The sequence below is a fragment of the Cottoperca gobio genome, chromosome 18 (genome assembly GCF_900634415.1).
Source record: "Cottoperca gobio chromosome 18, fCotGob3.1, whole genome shotgun sequence".
In the NCBI taxonomy this organism is placed as follows: domain Eukaryota; kingdom Metazoa; phylum Chordata; class Actinopteri; order Perciformes; family Bovichtidae; genus Cottoperca; species Cottoperca gobio.
In genome coordinates, this window is record NC_041372.1 from 13,614,829 (window position 1) to 13,633,381 (window position 18,553).

At 47.8% G+C, this 18,553-nt stretch overlaps 1 protein-coding gene across 4 annotated transcripts in view; it reads left to right on the forward strand.

The window, feature by feature from the left end:
* Positions 1-18,225, forward strand: part of arhgap36 (Rho GTPase activating protein 36) — a 34,355-nt gene extending 16,130 nt beyond the window's left edge. For 3 of the 4 annotated variants that reach the window (XM_029455051.1, XM_029455052.1, XM_029455054.1), the window contains exons 2-12: positions 202-358; positions 5,071-5,139; positions 13,496-13,803; positions 15,354-15,564; positions 15,650-15,705; positions 15,875-16,025; positions 16,112-16,260; positions 16,343-16,513; positions 16,686-16,774; positions 16,865-17,083; positions 17,281-18,225. In XM_029455051.1, the coding sequence (XP_029310911.1) occupies positions 202-358; positions 5,071-5,139; positions 13,496-13,803; positions 15,354-15,564; positions 15,650-15,705; positions 15,875-16,025; positions 16,112-16,260; positions 16,343-16,513; positions 16,686-16,774; positions 16,865-17,083; positions 17,281-17,284 (1,584 nt within the window). In that variant the 3' untranslated portion in view covers positions 17,285-18,225. Of the gene's footprint in view, positions 1-201; positions 359-5,070; positions 5,140-13,495; positions 13,804-15,353; positions 15,565-15,649; positions 15,706-15,874; positions 16,026-16,111; positions 16,261-16,342; positions 16,579-16,636; positions 16,775-16,864; positions 17,084-17,280 lie in introns of those variants that run through there. The other variant, XR_003834045.1, reaches the window with a different exon arrangement.
* Positions 18,226-18,553: the final 328 nt, after the last annotated feature.

Sequence of the window (18,553 nt, forward strand, 5' to 3'; positions counted from 1 at the left end):
CTTCTCCCTCTGAGGAAGTACTCCGATCCTTCTACTTATGTGAACATGTATTAGATTAGCATTGATCACACAGACATCTGAAGGAGAACAGAGTAACCGTGGTCAACCTCCAACATTATAACTGCGTCTCGTTGGAGAGTAAGAACTTGATGGTCGGGTGATAATGTTCTCTGATTGATCTGTCTCTCTCTCTCTCTGCAGGGGGACCACACGTGGGCGACCATGTTGGGTCAGAGTGTGCGGTTACAGCCGGTGCCCATCCAGAGCCTGTCGGAGCTGGAGCGAGCCCGCTTACAGGAAGTGGCCTTGTACCACCTGGAGGAGAGGGAGCTGGACTTCAAGATCAGCATCCCGAAAGGTACGAAAATGTCCCAGAATATTACGTTGTGTTATCGATTCTCTTTTAGTGATTTGGATTCTCCCACATCAGAGATGTCTTGCAAAGAGTTGGATGAGAAGCTTCATGCTTCTGTCTGAATGCTATTGGATTAGCTTAGCATAGACTGCAAGCAGAGGGAGATGGCTGCACACTTTGTGGTTTCACAGGGTCTGTGTGCTGGATGCATTTCTTTAAAGCCACAAATAGTTCGGATTAAACAAACAAGATGTAACGTGATATTCAGTGAGCTCTAGAGGTGCCACTTAGCAGCCTTTTTAAACAGCTGTTCCCCTCTGTTTCCACTCTTTATGCTAAGCTAAGCTAACCAGCTAATGTCTGTAGCTTCATATTTAATGTGTTTATACCACAATTTGGAGGTTGAAAGAAAGAAAACACTTAAAGAAGGTCAAGAAGCAAACCTGCTGTGCTCAGATTATGGATCATCGCTGCTTCATGTCATATTTCTCGATGGATGTGGCCACTTCCAATGTTTTGGTTGCGCACAAGAGTGGCAGATGTTAGAAGATCTCTGACAACAGGCTCACCACTCATCTTCCAAACACCTCGCAGACCGCATGCAGGGAGGCTTATCTCCTGTTTGTTGGTGGAGGAGTCGCTGAGGTCAGGAGGATCACACGGTGTCGAGGCTGGTGCTGAGAAACAAACACTGATTTTGTGTGTGTGTGTGTGTGTGTGTGTGTGTGTGTGTGTGTGTGTGTGTGTGTGTGTGTGTGTGTGTGTGTGTGTGTGTGTGTGTGTGTGTGTGTGTGTGTGTGTGTGTGTGTGTGTGTGTATCTTTTCTCCTACGAGACCAGCCTTCAAGCTGCTTTTCTCAGAGCTCTCTGCGATGCTGTTCTCTCTCAGGGTCATTAACTTCTGACCCGCTGCTGCTTCAGGCCCAGTTCACACAGGAACACTGAAGCTGTCAACTTCTTAGTTTCTTGTAAACAAAAGTGTGTTGAATAAAGTTTTTATTTCCGAACAGATTTGCAAATTTGTTTTATAATTCATTGAAGACTCGGGTCAAAACTTGGTTTAGGGTCTGAAGGGAATACGTGTAAGTAATACTTCCTGTGAGACTCGTCCCACTTTCGGGAAGTCTTCGTATTTTTTTGTTATCTTCGTTTTATCTTGAGGGAGAAATGTGCACTCTTCGGTCGGGGCTCACGTACGCACGGATTCATGGGAAAACACAAGTACATAATTAATCGTTCACCAACTTCGCTTTCTAATTCCTGCAATTGAGTTCAGCGAGTAGACCCAGATGTTCCAGATGGAACAATGTGGGATGTTTGGGGTGATGTCATGTGTTCCTGATAGAAGAACAGCTGCGGCCTGAAATGATTTATTCGTAAACACCAGTTTTACGCACTAAAAATGGCTTTAACCCGTGTAGAGTGTCGAGGGGGGAGAGGGCTCGTAAATCACAAAACACTCAAACGTTCCTCGTTTCACTGGAACTTAATTAATAAATGAATTAGTAACAGCAAACACTATTGTTTCTCCAAACTAAATACATGATACTGAGAATAATATAATACTAATAATAAGCTTTATTTGTATAGCACCTTTCACACAAGAATTGCAGCTCAAAGTGCTTCACAGCAAAAACATAACAATTAGTACAAGAATAGAATAAGATCATTTACAGAACAATAATCACAGTGTTGATGTAAATGAGTCTGAAGTACCATTATAACAATAGCAGAATTAAAATAGTATAAATATCAGAATTTAAATAATATAAATAGCAGAATTAAATAATATAAATAGCAGAATTAAAATAATATAAATAGCAGAATTAAATAGTATAAATAGCAGAATTAAAATAATATAAATTAGTATAAAATAGCAGAATTTAAATGGTATAAAAAAGCAGAATTAAAATAATGTAAATGGCAGAATTAAAATAGTATAAATAGCAGAATTAAAATAGTATAAATAGCAGAATTAAAATAGTATAAATAGCAGAATTAAAATAATATAAATTAGTATAAAATAGCAGAATTTAAATGGTATAAAAAAGCAGAATTAAAATAGTATAAATAGCAGAATTAAAATAGTATAAATAGCATAATTAAAATAGTATAAATAGCAGAATTAAAATAGCATAATTAAAATAGTATAAATAGCATAATTAAAATAATAGAAATTAGTATAAAATAGCAGAATTTAAATAATATAAATAGCAGAATTAAAATAGTATAAAATAACATTGGAGTATTGTGCCTAGTTTCCGTATCTGTGCCGTACTTAACGACCCTCCTGCCGGGAAACCACATTCATCACCATTCTTGTAAATGTTTTAAAATATCAGAGCCATATTTTGAAGGCATGAGATCAACAATGCACCCTCCCTCATCGGCTTTACTCCCTTCGGTTAAAGCCAGTCTTTCTCCAATACACATTTATCAGCTAAAATACCAACATGAAACATTCTCCTATAAAAAGATATCAAACAAAACCATATGTACAAGCTGTTGGTACAGAAGATATCACCAACACAACTGTTTAAAAGCGCTAAACTGTACGTTTCTGATAATATTCACCAAATGCATTCAAAGAAATGTGTATTTATTATTCACAGAAGAACAATTTATCACTCTTTGTGCTTTAAAAGCAAGTCTAGTTCAGTGTATCTGTGTGCTGCTGCAACAAGCTCCACGAGGGATTCGCTAACGTGTTAGAGACTCAGTCGATGCGTATATTTGTTAATGAACATCGCCGTTCTTTTAGCTGTAGCAACAGATCTGCAGCACGTGATGTAAGTGCAACGTGTGCATGCTGACAGTAATACAGTCTGAAGCTGCTCACAGACAAAGCGCTCTGTGAGTAACTGTGGGAATGTTCATCCTCACTTTCTCCCCGGGGGGTGAAATCTGTGCAGCGCCACGGTCTCGGCATCACTTCCCGCCACGCTCCCCTCCCTGCTTGTTTGTGTCTCCACTGGGTTTCTTCTTCTGCACTTCTGTTTGTGGTGTTTTTTTTCCATCACACTCTCTGTTTCCACACACTTTGCATGTTTCTGTGTTCATGCATGGCAGTGTAGGAATATACTTAAGGGCACCTGTGTATCTCTTTGTGCACGAGTGTGTTTGATAGTTTCATTGGCACAGTCCGCTGGATTCTTTGTGAAGCGTGTCAGTAGTCTCGGGACAGATTTGCTCTTATTTGGTGTTTTTTGGAGAGTTCGTTCTCTGATGTGCTGCTCTGCAAGGACTCCAAACGAACTCTCTGCTTCCTCTGATCTTCTGTCCGTCTTCAGCTTTCTCTCTGAACAGTCCATCAGCTCTTAACCACCGATGTATTCGCTCAGTGCGTCCGTCCTGCGATCCCTCAAAGCGAAGCTTCAACTGCATCTGTGTTTAAGTAGAAGAAGAACGTTTTTGCATTTTTACCAAAACTCTCGTCCAACAACACATAATGATTCACAACTGCAGGAGAGTGTATCGGGCTGTTTCCCTAAGCTTTCTGTGATCACAGTGAGTGCACACACACACACACACACACACACACACACACACACACACACACACGAAGAGATTAGCTGGAGGTGGCGTGTGTGTGATGGGAGGGGCAGTGCGCTTTGGAAATAAACTTTAATTTCCTGCAGTCATGGGAATTTGACCCTTTTATCCCGACATGCATCACATGGACACAAATACTCTTTCTTTCCACTACTGTTCTTAATTTTCTTTTCCCTCTCTGTGTGATTAAGGGGGGAATAAGTATATCATTTAGAGGCCATCTTTATTTGCGATGCAGGGAACTGCGATCGTTCCTTAATAGGGAAAAGACCCAATGTTGAATTAGGGATTTCTAAACACCAGCTTTAGTCACCCAAACAATCCTTCCATATAAACCCGGTCAGAGGATGTCGAGCTCGTAAAACAGAAACCCCAGAGAACATGTACCCTCTCTCAACATCAGCCTCCACATGTGCAGCAGGCGTGAGGCGTCACATCGCCAGTGTTTCCTGCTGTTGAACTCCACTGCTGCTGCTGCAACTAACTTAATGTTTGGATAGTAATCCACAGAAGTGAATTAAAGAACACCAAACAAAAGGGATGCAGGAATGCACAACATGTCTGCAATGAGAGCAACTGAGGTTCAATTGCACTTTGCACGACGTCCTCTTGTGTCTGTGCACACAGTATACAGTATACACTCGAGAGGGACGTTGTTTTGTGGTCGATGTCATCACCTACAAGTAAAAGCTCTTAAGTCCTCTTAATAACAGAAGTTGGTCCAATAAAAGATTGTAATCGAAGGTCCACTAACTATTTCAAGTGCTGTTGTTTTCCTTTAACATCATGCCCTTAAATACAGTTTTGAACTGTTCCTTTACCGCTCTAGATTCTTCTCACACACACATAAAACACAGGAGAATGTCCCTTTCTGTCTCATGTCTGCGGCCGTGCAGCCATTAAGCAAAAGGGGCTCTTTAAACAAACAACCAGCTCTATTGAAACGGTCCGCTGTATTCTGAGAACTGAGGAAGAGGTAGAGTAAAGATAATAAGAGGAAGAGGAAAGGGAAGAAGGTCGTACAGAGGGCGGTGTTTGTATTTGAGAGAAAGAAGTGATGATTGAGTTGTTAATAGATGTGTACGAGTATAATATTACTGACAGTCTTCATTGTTCGGTTCTTGAACGTCACTAATAACTTTCTTTTTGTTCTTCTCTTCACAGAAATACACAAACGGAGGAAATCTCTACGCAGGAAGTTTGACTCGTTCTCAAAGGAAAAGCGAGAGCGAGGTGAGTTCATCATGTGTGGTTGAACATAAAACCATCCCTGACCACAGTTTGTCTGTGTTTCCATGAAGTTCCCTGAATGCCCCGAATCCCTCAGACTGTTTGCGACAGTAGATATTATCATCAAACACAAAGTCCCCTTCTCGCCGCCACCGCTGACGTCCAGCGGCTTCTACCACTAATGGTCTCACATACTTGAAATGCTGTGTTTATAAAGCACAAGTGTCTCAGGGCTGCAGAGCGTTCAGTGAGTCAAGCTTTGTGTTTCAGTGTCTCTGCGTCTTCCCTGCATTGTTTCAACATGAACTGATTAACCCCCCCGGCTCACGCTGTGTCATTCTGCAAATGTTAAAATCAAACCCCCTCAGTGTGTGCATCACCGTAAGCTTAAAGTAACATTTTATTCATCAGGATTACGCCGTTCAAAGCAATGGTTGCTCATAGCTTTTTAAATCCCATTAACTCAGATTTGATCTTGAAATAACAAACGTATTGCTATTACAGTCTGAGCGTCTAACTTCTTGCAAACATAGACACATTTGAAGTGGTTGAAACGGATCTGTGCGTTAGTTACAGTCTCAGTTCTACTTCCAGAGAGGTTTGAATTACCGACCAAGTAAAGGAGGCAACTGGCTTGAGGCCCAAGACCTACAAGGGTCCCTGAATGCATCACAATCCCTCTCGGTCCGGATGATATCTTACCAAAAGTATTTTGTTGTTTTTCTTGCTTTTTTTCCTACGAATGTCCAACAACGTGAGCTCTGCAGAGCAGAATCTGCTCCTCTTAGTGGAATATAAAACATGACTTCACAAAGTGCATCAGAAACAAAACTACATGGTTCGGTTCTAGTCCTGTCTTATAGTTTCAAACATCGACATGTTTGTTCTTTGTGGGTAAAGTTTTGTACCGACGCTTCTATACTGAAACTTTTTTCACTTTTTATCAACATGCACACACTCGCACACACTCGCACACACTCGCACACACTGGCACACACTCGCACACACTCGCACACACTGGCACACACTCGTACACACTGGCACACACTCGCACACACTCGTACACACTGGCACACACTGGCACACACTCGCACACACAGGCACAGACTCGCACACACTGGCACACACAGGTACAGACTCGCACACACTCGCACACACTCTGTGTGTTGCTGATAATGAAGCTGCATTCGTTCTTCAGGCAGGAGGTTATTAGTTCGAGTCGCTCCAACATGTATAAGAGTCCAAGAAGACGTTGAGGATTCTTTCCAGCCGTATCACTAACTGTGTAACCGCAGCATGTCTTCTCATCGCTGTGTGTTAGTACAAAGGCAACATCATTCTTTATTTATGTTCAGCAGTGAAGCCACAACTTATTGCTCTAATTTCGTTGCTGTCATCCACCCATGAAGTTACGAGTTCAGCCTCGGACCAAACTGAACCACAATCTTCCGACTGCTTCTTCGCTTTGGGAGTGTCGTACTTTCGCATGTTCAGCACCAAAATAAGATGTGATGTCTTCAGTAAACAGGGCCAGTGCCGATGGGACTCCAACCTCTCATAAAGAGACGTTCTCTATTCTCAGGTGATTATCACAGTAGTTTAAGGAATCAAGCCAAAATACACACTGTGTGATCCCAGGCTGTCTGCACAGCTCTTTAAATCCTGCCTGCAGCACACGGGGACTTAGCTGAAGCTAATCAAAACACAGAACATTGGGACCTGGCAGCTTTTTCTGCTGGCTCTGCTCCCTCTTCTGCTGAAGGCTGCATTCAGGTACCAGCAGTAGTTGTGTGAAGAATTAAAAGAGAGCTTCAAGGCGAAAGTCTGACCCGGCCTGCTCTCTCACCTCTGCACAGCCGGTCAATCAGTGCAAGGGAGGATTCAGACGTTCAGACCTGCACTTTGGATCAGAGCATCATAACAGTTTCATTGTTCTGTTGCTTCCAGAACAAGGAATGTTTTATACCATTTTATTATCAACTGAATACTGTTTCAGGAAGGAGTTAAACAAGTGAAAGCAGGCAAAGGGTGTAGCAGCTCGTATGCAGATATCAAATGTTTATTTGGACTGCCCAGTGTTTGAAACACACGGACGCCGTCGGGCGACACACAGTGGGACCAAAAGGAAAGAGTGTTTACACCGATGTCGGGCAAAAAGCCAAAGGTGTAGTTTATTGGTGTTGGTGTGTCTGCAGTGTCGACGTGATGAAGCCTGCTGATGGGGATCGGAGGGAAACTTTCCAACAGTCGGTTGTCGGAGGCGTTCATGGTTGTTTAAGAATCACAAAAGCAGTACTCTTAAAGTTACTTCATTGGATACCTTTGTTACTTTAGTGCCACCACCTGGTAAAGCATTCTTTTAAAGGTTTTTTGGTGGCTTCTCGGCCGGTTGAACTGCCAACATCTGTGAAATGTAGCCGCTGCGTTCGTGAGCCAGTCACATGACGCAATGAATTAAAGCGTGTTTGCTTTGATTGGCTGCGAGCGAAACCTTGACAGAAGTGGCTGTTTGAAAGAAAAGAGTTTGACGGAGACGTTTCAAATCCTGTTTACTCTCCCACTTCCGCACCACGCGGCTGATTGCTCAATCGAGCAGGAGTGACTAATGGAAGCCCACCATTGTGATGTCGGAAAGGGGGGTCAGATCGTCCAACTGGTTCTACTTTCCCAGTCGCTCCAGCTCCAACATTTGTGTTATTATTTTTAGGACGAGGTTAAAAAGTTACTACGCTTCCTCTAGTTTGCTTCTGTGTTGTTTCACTGGGTTCACACAGAGCACGTCCTGTGGTAAATAAACATAGGTTTATAAAGCTCGATGCCCCGGAGGACCAATATTCTCATCCAGCTGCCGGCGTGGTGAAGTACAAACAGTGGCGGGTACTGAGAAGCATCTAAATATATCTCCTTCTGTCTTCCAAGAACAGACAATGACCTGAGGACCAGAAATACTAAAGATGTAAACCGTGAAATTCCTGACTACTAAGGCCGGTCAGACACACACAGCTGTCTTCCTGTCTGAGTTTAGGGTTCGCGGTGCTTTTAACGCAGGTCACGTTGAGGGCTCTCATCAGTGAAACACTAACTGTGGTTTACTGTCATGTAAGATGTTGAAAACACAGGAAAATAAATAAAATTAAAAAAACTACGACTGCTAATTTAAACTCCTTCTGAGGTTGAAAAACCCTAACCCCTGAAATCCTGCACACTTTATTCCCCTTTCTCATAAATGTGTCGCGGTGAAGCCTCACACCTCTCGGCTGTCAGAATGTGCTCCAGTCTGACTCTGAAGTGTAGTCCAAGACTTTAAATCTGTCATCAGCCAGCTGTTAAATCCTCAACTGTTTACTTAAACACCTCCAGCACGAGCAGCTACCGCCGCCACGCTCGTTACCGGATGCCAGAGAAACGTAGCCAAACGTCAGGAGGCCGCGGCACGGAGCGGGCGGCCGGGCCTTCCAACAGACGTCAGGACTGAGATCCGTAAGCTCGTGCTTATTCCTCAAACGGGACACATGAACAGATGACATCTGATTTAATGCAGGAAGCCCATTCTAGTTGGCAGACGAAGTTGTTTTTGTTTGAAACGTACCGGCTTAAAGGGTTACAGGACTACAGGACTACAGGGTTACAGGGTACAGGGTACAGGGTTACAGAGTACAGGGCTACGGGGCGATGTGTGCGGATCTTTCATTATAAATCTTCCAACCCGTTTCATTACCACGAATTATAGAAAGAATTCTACTTTAATAAGCAGCAAGCAGGAGGTAACTTTTATTAAATATATTAAAATAAGGTGGAGGACGTTCCATGTTGGTTGTTACCAGTGGTGAAAATACTCTGGGATCCACTGACAGAGAGAGAGAGAGAGAGATAAGAGCGAGAGAGAGAGAGGAGAGAGAGAGTGCGATAGAGAAAGAAGAGAGAAATAATGAGAGAGGGAAATAAGAGCGACGGAGGAGAGGAGAGGGAGGAGAAGAGAGAGAGAAATCTATCTAGTTCTCCTCTCTGTCTCTCGAAGAGATGAGCGCGAGAGCGAGGCGCGCGGAGCGGGTCGCGGGGGGCGAGGAAAGAGCAGCGCGAACGAGGAGCTGCGAAGGCGAGCAGCGCGCGAGGCGCGCGGGCGTAGCGCGCGCGCGGGATGAGAGAGATCGCGCGGGAGGGGGGGAGGCGCGCGAGGGAAAAAAGAGAGAACGAGCACGAGAGGAATGAATCGAGAGCAGGAAGAGGGGGCAAGGAGAGAGCGAGGGGAAAGAGAGCGAGAGAGGGGCAAAGGAGAGGGAGAAGAGAGAGCGGGCAGCGAGAGAAAGCGAAGGCAAGAGAAGAGGGAACGAGAGAGAGAGAGAGGAGGCGCGATAAGAGAGGGAGATAGAGAGGCGAGGGAGGGAGAGCGGGGCGCGAAGTCTTGCGGCGCTGCTGGGGTTCGAATAGAGGCGAAGAGCGAGAGCTTCGCGTGAAACTGAGCGCGGCCAGGTGTTGCAGGGGCGCGCGCGGGGGGACGGGAAAGACGGCGCCAGCGAGCGAGGACCGCCCACCCAGCGGAGCGCGCGCGAGAGAGCGGAGGACGGCAGAAGACGAGGCGCGGAACGGCAGGGAAGAGACGAGAGACGGAAAGAGAGCGCGAGTGAGAGAGCAGCTGGCCACGAGGAGCGAGGAGGAGATCTCTCGACTAGCAGGAAAAAAGAGCGCACGCGAGGGCACCGGGCGCGTGGGACGGGAAAAGCCTCTTGCCATCGCCTTCTCCTGAGCGGATGCTTCCCGCGGGGCGTCTCGCGCGAGAGCGGGAGCCGAGAGAGAGAGGAGTCGGCCCTATGCTGCGCTCGAGAGGGACCACCCGATGGCGAGAGGGTAACGCTACGACGCGAGCTACTGTACCTAGAGCGCGCGCAGCAAGCGCGGAAGCGCCGAGGCCACAAGCGCGAGCGCGCGCGCGAGCGCGGAGTCGAAAGAGAGGAGGAGAGAAGGAAAACGAGAGAGGCGCGAGGGCCCCAACCCAGCGGCGCGCGGGGGCCCCAGAGGAGCGCGAGAAGGCAACCGGCCGCCTCCGAGGCAAAAGAGAGAGAGAGAAGGAAATGAGAGAGGAGGCGAAGGAAACAGAGAGAGCGAGAGGGACAAGAGAGCTGAGAGAGAACCCGAGCGCGAAGAGCGGGGGATCACGCGAGGGACGAAAGATGCGAGCGATAGGAGAGAGGAGTGCAAAAGCGAGCGAGAGGGGGGAAAAAGGATCTCTCTCTCTTTCCCTTCTTCTCTCTCTCTCGCTATCCTTCTCTCTATATGTCTGACTTCCACCTCTATCTCTAGCTCGTTCCCCCTCTAGCTATCTTCTTTCCCTCCTATCTCCCTCGGCACGAGCGGAAAGCGGCGCTTGCGCGCGAGGCCCCCGCGCGCGGCGCACGGCCCACCGCGCGCGCGGCGCGACGCGGGCCCCCGAGAGCGCGAGTAGGCGGCCCCCGAGTAGCGCGCGCGGGGCCCACCCGACGCGCGAGAGGGCGGCACGTAGGGGCCGCCGTCGCGCGGCGAGAGGGAGCCCGACGAGCGGGCAGAGCGAGCCGGTGCAGCCACGCGAGCGATGCGTAGGGGACAGCGCGCGCGCGCGGCCGAGCGAGGGGCCCATGCAGCGACTGCGGGACAGAGCGCAGAGATGAGGCTGAGGGCCGCGCGCGCGCGGAGCGTAGAGCGCGGCAGGAGCGCGCGACACGAAGAGAGCGACGAGCGCTCGAGCCGGACCAAAGAGAGCGCGCCCATGACAAAGAGAGGGAAACGAGAGAGAGAGAAGGCAACAGAGAGAGAGGGACAAGCGCGCAGAGGAGAGAGGTCAAGTAGCGCGATGGAGAAATGCGAGGGCGCGATGCCGGGGAGTCACTCGTTGCGAGTGCGACCTCTCTCTCGGCTCCACTACTGCGGGAGGGAAGGAGAGAGAGAGAGAGAGAGGGGAAGAGGAGAGGAACAAGAGCTGGACCAGAGATACCGACGAGGGAACAAGATGCAGCGAGGGAAAGAGAGAGAGAGAAGAAAGAGAGAGAGCGAGAGCAGAGCAGGAAACGCGCAGAGGGAAAAAGAGATAGATGAAGAGAATGAAGATAGATAGAGAGAGAGTGAAGAGAGAGAGAGAGGGAAAGAGATACGATTCTTCTCATGAAGATGTGATGGAGATGAGGAGAAGGTGAGATAGAAAGACGCGAGAGGACGGGACCGCGAGATATATAGTAGTGACAGAGGCCTCTCTACTCTACCTGTCCCTCTCTTCCTTCCTTCTCTCTCTCTTGTCTTTCCCTCTCTCTCTCCCCTCTATTCCTTCTTCGCTCTCCTCCCTATATCTATCTTTCCTTCTCCTCTCTCTTTCTCTTCCTTCTCTCTCTTCCTTCTATCATCTCTATCTTTCCTCTCTCTCCTCTCTCTTTCCCTCTCTCTATCTCGCTCTCTCTTCCTCTCTCTCTCTTCCTATCCCTCTCTCTCTCTCGTCTCTATCTCTGGTCTTCCCTCTTCTTCTCCCCTCTCTTCTTCTCTCATATAATTCTATCTAATCTCGTTTCCCATCTCTCTCCACAATCTATATAATTCCCTATATCCATATTTCAATATATCTTATCTCTAATTACATTATCTATTCATTCACTCTCTTCTATCCTCTCTCTTCTCCTTCCCTCTATCTCTCTGTCTTTCCCTCTTCTCCTCTCCCTCTCTCTCCTTCTCTCTCTTCGCCTTCACTCTCCTCTCATTTCTATCTCTCTCTCTCTCTTCCCTCTCTCTCTCTTCCCTCTCTCTCGCTCTCTTTCCTCTGTCTATCTCCCTTCCCTCCTCTCTCTTTCCTCTCTTTCCTTTCCCTCCTCTCTTTCCTCCTTCTCCTCCTTCTTCTCTTCTCCTTCCCTCTCTCTTCCTCCCTCCTTCCTTCCCTCTCTCTCTCTCTTTCATCTCTCTGTCTCTCCTTCCTTCTCTCTCTCTCCTTATTTCTCTTCTTTCCATCTCTATCAATATCTCTCTTTCCCTCTTATCTTCCCTATATCTCTTTCCCATATAGTATCTCACCTCTCCTCTTTCTCTCTCTCCTTCCTTCCTTCTCCCTCTCTCTCTCCTTCCTTCCTTCTCCCTCTCTCTCTGTGTAAAGTAAGATATATTTCTAGTTAGACCCGAAGCATTCGAGCTGATGGTGCTAAAAACAAGTGCAATGATGATGAAACTGCATTCGCATGTAGAGCTTAAAACACACTCTTAATTTCCCTCTTTAATCCCAGCCGTTGTTTTTGAAGTTGTTCTTAAAGCCTTTAATTGACCTCTCTAAGTGGATCTCGGGCCGGATCAGAGCATGTGTTCTACTGCTGTGGTCATGTGACGTAGCACAGCGAAGGATTTGCAGTTTTAGCCGTCGACCTGCTGACCGTGAGACTGCTGCGATGATGATCATGTTGCATTTTCCTGCAGTAACCCCGAATCAGTCTGGTGTGTGGATTACCTGTTCATCCCTCCCTTACCTCTCCGTCCATTCTGTCTATTCTTACACGGCTCGTCTGCTGTGAGGAGTTAACATTATGTCACATGGTGCCAAAACCCAAAGTGCGTCACAACCTGATATATTACAGAGCTGACACCAGGGACATCTAAGCCGGTGGTTCCCAAACGGTGTGCCAGTGTGCCGCTCTGCCAGCGATTTCTTTAAGTTCTCTCCTTACCTTTCCTCCACTCTGCGTGTTGACTGTCTTCCCCAATATCCATGCACCATATCAGGCCAACTTGTGCATCATGACTCTGTGGACATGCAGGTCATCTCTTGATAATTCACTGTGCACTTTGCATAAGCTCTTCCTTGTCTTCTCTCTTCTTCTTTGTTTTAAATCATGCGGTTCTTTAGGTTGACTTAAAGCACCGCGTATGAGAGCTGATGTAGCTCAAATAACCTGAGCAACTTCCCTGGTGGAGAAGCAGGCGCAGTAACGGAGAAGTTGTGGCATTAAATCCTGTTAAAGATGAATAAATAGAATTTGTTTTGGCCACTTGGGAACATATTTACTCTCCTTTTAGCTCTGTTTTGGTCTCTGCAAGCCTCTGAGAGAAACAATCAACTAAAAGAGGCTGAAAGTCTCCAGAAAGCTGAGCTGCAGAGTTGCGAGCTGTGCAACTCTGGATCATAAGAACCTACTTTGCCTCACTTTGTGCAGAAGACAGTAACCTGGCCACTCGGCCTGAGCTCGCCTGGTAACAACGTGTGCAGCTCTTCTGTTCCAGTTATTGTTTCTTGAAATCCCTCCATGAAACTTTAATATCTTTCCATAAAGCCAAAACCAATTATTCTGTCCTCTCGTTCTCAGAATCCTTCCTTCAGTTCATATTTCATATATCAACTTGTTTCCGTCTTCTCCTCGCTCAGAATCGGCCTCCAAGGCGTTCGGCATCCCCCTCTCCCAGGTCATCGGCAACGACCGGGCCTACAAGCTGCGGCAGGACGCCCTGAAGGAGAGCAGGCGAGACTGTCTGGACCTGGAGGCCAGCGTCCTGCGCTTCAGGGCCGAGAAGAAGCAGTTCTTCAACGGGAACAAGCCGCCGGTCGGCTCCTTGTCCGTCACAGGAGGAGCTCCCTGCTCGCCGTTCGCTAACTCTGTGGCTCCAGCGGCAGGTTGTGAGAACAAACCGATGTCGCCTACGTTTCTGGATAACACCGGCCGAGGACAGAGGAGGGTGAGTGACGGCGAATACTAAACATACACAAACACTGTTATGTATATGCAGCCTTCTCTCTCTGTGTGTGTGTGTGTGTGTGTGTGTTTTTTGAATCAGTAACTCAAAGGGAAAGAATACCTGATAAACGCAGATAAAGTGAAAACGGGCAGTTCAGGTGTGTCTGTCTGTGTGTGTGTCTGTCTGTGTGTCTGTCTGTGTGTGTCTGTGTGTCTGTCTGTGTGTCTGTCTGTGTGTGTGTCTGTCTGTCTGTCTGTCTGTGTCTGTCTGTGTGTCTGTCTGTCTGTCTGTGTGTCTGTCTGTGTCTGTGTCTGTCTGTGTGTCTGTCTGTGTCTGTCTGTCTGTGTGTCTGTCTGTGTGTCTGTCTGTCTGTCTGTGTTCTGTCTGTGTGTCTGTCTGTCTGTCTGTGTCTGTCTGTGTGTCTGTCTGTGTCTGTCTGTGTCTGTCTGTCTGTGTGTCTGTGTGTCTGTCTGTCTGTGTCTGTGTGTCTGTCTGTGTGTCTGTCTGTGTGTCTGTCTGTGTGTGCCCTCTCCAGCTGTAAACATTTACACAACTGTGTGTGTGTGTGTCAGCGCTCTGTGCTGGAGGCCGTCACACCCTGTAATCCACGCCACACTGATCTGGAAGCAGTCGTTATGTTAAGCCAGTAATAAGTATCATTACAGCCGCAGAGCACCGTAATCGAACCCGAAGCAGCGATCAGATGCAGCTGGTCAGAATCAGTCACGTTGGGAACACGCTGCTGAGACAGACGGGAAAAATCATTCTGCACTAACGAGCCAACGAGGCTTCATTATTGATTATTGATCGTAAACACTCGGATACCCAAAGCATATTAAAGCTTGCAACTAAGGAGGAAGAAGGACTCCTCGTCTGACTGTAGCAGCTCACCGTTTACTCATCTGACAACACACACACACACACACACACACAGACACACACACACACACACACACACACAGCTGGAGATCTTCAGCGTGACAGATGAGGCAGCGGTGGCGTTGTCGCATTTCTTCAAGAAAAAGTCTCATGAAATACTTAGATTCTGAGTTTCAGAGGTTTAAAAAGAGAAAACGCTTCCAGTCCTGCACATTTCAGAGTAAACATCCTTCTCATGCCTGAACTGTGGCGCCGTTTGGGAAACTTCTCTGACACTTGACGTTCCTCCAGAAACGACATGATTCATACTGCTGCGGTATTTGTTTTCAGCCTCTCAGATATTTATTGGACGGCAACGTCAAGAAGTTCTGCTGGCTTCTTCTCCTGACATCCATCTTTTACAAAGTTCCTTCCATTTCCTCTCGTCTGTGCGTCTCTCTTCTCTTCTTTCTCGACTCCAGCATGAGGAGAATATTGTTTCTCTTCATTAAAACTGCACTAAATGTTTATACTGTTTATACTGCAGGTGTAAACAGACAGCTGTTTGCTTTATAAGATATTAAAGTTGTGTTCTCAGCTTGCTCTGCTGCCCCCAAGTGGCCAGAACAAACTATGCACCCTTAAGTAAAACAACTATCTCAAGTACATTAACGTCCCCCCCTCCCCTGCAGGGCGGGCTGTCGGTGGACTCCATCTCCGACCTTGTAGAGAGTCAGTCTCGCCTGCTGGAGGCGCTGCAGCTCTCTCACCCGGCCGAGCTGGAGCTGAAGAAGACCCCGGGGGGGCCGGAGGGGAGGACCCAGACCAAGCTCAGCCTCAACCCCATCTACAGGCAGGTGCCCCGGGTGCTGGAGAGGTGCTGCAGCCACATCGAGACACACGGTGAGACACAGTGTTGCTCTCATCAAGTACAAGTTTCATTCATCTCCATTTTCACTATTGAATGCTCCGTGGTGTGCCCCCCCAGGTCTTCAGACTGTGGGGATTTTCCGAGTCGGAAGCTCTAAGAAGAGAGTGAGACAGGTGAGAACCTTTTTATTATTACTACTCATCGTGTGAGTCACTGCTCTGCGTGTTCAAGGGAAGAGCTGACGATGTGTGACATCCTGTTTTGGAGACATGGTGTCCATCAGGGGAAAGTGAGTCCTGTTTGACCTGCGTGTGGTGTGTGTGTCTGCTGTGTGTGTCCCAGCTGCTGGAGGACTTTGACATGGGGGTGGACGTCCAGCTGGATGAGGAGCACAGCGTCCACGATGTGGCGGCGCTGCTCAAAGAGTTCCTCCGAGAGATTCCCGACCCTCTGCTGTGCAGAGAGCTGTACCCCGCCTTCCTGCACGCCACCCGTGAGCTCAAACACACACACACGGAGACTAAACTGCGTGGACACCTGGAGGAGTCAAACTAAATGTGCTGTCTGTGTCTCGTGTAGTGCTGAAGGGAGCGGAGCAGCTTCAGTACCTGCAGCACCTGCTCTACCTGCTGCCTCCCTGTAACTGCGACACTCTGCTGCGACTGCTCAGCCTGCTGCACACCGTGCAGAGCTTCGCTCAGGACAGCGTGGGAACCAACGACGAGGAGGTGCAGATTGCAGATTTCAGATTTGAACATTTTATTGAGCTCAACATAACAATAAACATTGATTCTGTTTCTCTCCTACCAGATCTCCGGCAACAAGATGACGGCGGCGAACCTGGCGGTGATCTTTGGGCCCAACCTGCTGCAGAAGGAGCGAGGAGCCGACGTGAGTCCTCAGGCCACGGGGATCGAGGACAGCACGGCGGTCATCGGCGTCACCCTGGTGCTCATACAGAACCACCAGAAGCTCTTCATGGTGCGCCATAGATGTGCAGAACTTAATTACACATGTTGTTTTAAATAAATAAAATGTTACAGGACTGTGTGTGTGTGTGTGTGTGTGTGTGTGTGTGTGTGTGTGTGTGTGTGTGTGTGTGTGTGTGTGTGTGTGTGTGTGTGTGTGTGTGTGTGTGTGTGTGTTCCTCCAGGTGTCTGCAGCTCTACAGCAGGAGGTCCTGATGAGTCTGATCCAGACGGACCCGGACATCATCGACTACCTGCTGCGTAGGAAACTCAGGTAACCTCGACTACCAGTCTGTCAATCAAGCGTGTTTACCTGCGGCCACGTCCTGTTGCGACATCATGTTTCCCCCCCCCTTTCACACAGCTGCAGTCACATAACGGTGGAGAGCAGCAGTGAGTCGGGGGGGGCGGCGGGACACGGGCGCGTCTCTGGACTCTGCAGGAGCCTCCAGCGGGAGTCTGTCCCCGCCGTCGCCGCTTTTTCCTCCGGATGTCAACGGCGCCGAGGGCAGCCTGACCAGCGAGGTCTTCTTCAATGTTCTGAAACTGAACCAGAACAGGAAGCGCCAGGACACGAGATACGGTGCGCCTTCTCCTTTTCTTACTTTGACTTGGTAGAGTGTGCTCCATGTGGCCACAGCGCCACCTTCAGGTTCAGGCGGTGACTGTGAATAAAGTAATAACATTAAAACTTCAGTTTCTAGAAAAGTCTTAGTTTGAGAATTTGTGGAACATTTAAGTTTTTCTAAAAATAAAAGTTTCCTGTTTCCAACCCTCCAGGTGAGGTCCCTTCAAATAAATCCATCCGCCACACGCGTCAGTTCCACTCCCACCACAACCTGCTCAGCCTGGCCCAGTCCTCCCCCACCTCCACTACCAGACTTCAAGGGCCGGAGCAAGACCCCCAGGACCGCAGGGGCCCGCTGGGCTCTGCGCTGAGCTTCACCCTGGGCAGCGCCGGAAGCGGCAGCTGCTCCAGTCTGAGCGGCTCGACGGAGAGCAGCATCTGGGTGAGGCAGACGCCGCAGGACGACAGCAAACCTTCACCGGCCTCCAACTTCTGGGACTTCTTCACCGGGAAAGGGTCGAGCTCGGAGACGATGGTATGATGCAGGGCGAGAAGAAGAGGACGCATAAGAGTGTGTGTGTGTGTCTGCTGTCAGCGGGTACATTTAAAGACTACAATAAAGACTGAATAACTGAGATATGAACGTGTATGCAGTAATGTTTGCTTGTGTGTAGCTGCATGGACTCATCTATACTCGTATAACTCTCCATATCAAGCTCTGATCTTTGAAAAGCATCTGTTTATATTTCAACGTGCCGCAGAGCGAGTGATTTCCCTTCACGACTAAATCACGCGTCGACACTTCTTCTCAACCTGAATTGGACCCATTTGCAATGAGTGTGTTTTAAGCAGCCCCTTCCTTTAACCACAAGAGGGCGACATTCACCACATAAGCTAAACCTTTAACCCTCCAATTGCTTTTCCTTCTCTTATAATGTTGGTCAAATGTGTAGATTACGTGTATTAGGTTTGGGGAATAGTGCCAAACAACTGTGTAGTGTAACTCCACGTGTTTGTACAGAGATGTACTTTCATCCTGTGGTTGTAGGTCTTCACCACAAACACGGAAGGTGTACAGAGTCCGTCTTTTCTTTTGGATTCCTCCATCAAGACCCAAATGTACCACTTACCTGCAGAGAATTAAATGTCAAACTGCCTCTACGTGTCATTGCTTATTTGTGAGCTGATAATCACCTTTAAGAGTTTCTGGGAGTGTTTTTAAATCATAGTTTTGGCAGAACAAGCATCTGAAAAGCAATAATGTGTCAGAAGAAGGAAACTCCTGCAGGCGAAGATGATGTCACTGGCATGAAACGGGAACATGAGCAACACTGGAGCTGTTTGGTGATTAGAGTTCACCTGAAGACGCCCGGTCATGTTCAACTTCAAACCTAAATGCAAATCTCAGCCTCGTCCGGACATTTCCCCGACGAACTGAATAAAAACACAGAAGACAGTCGAGATCGTTCCATCTTATAAACCAGT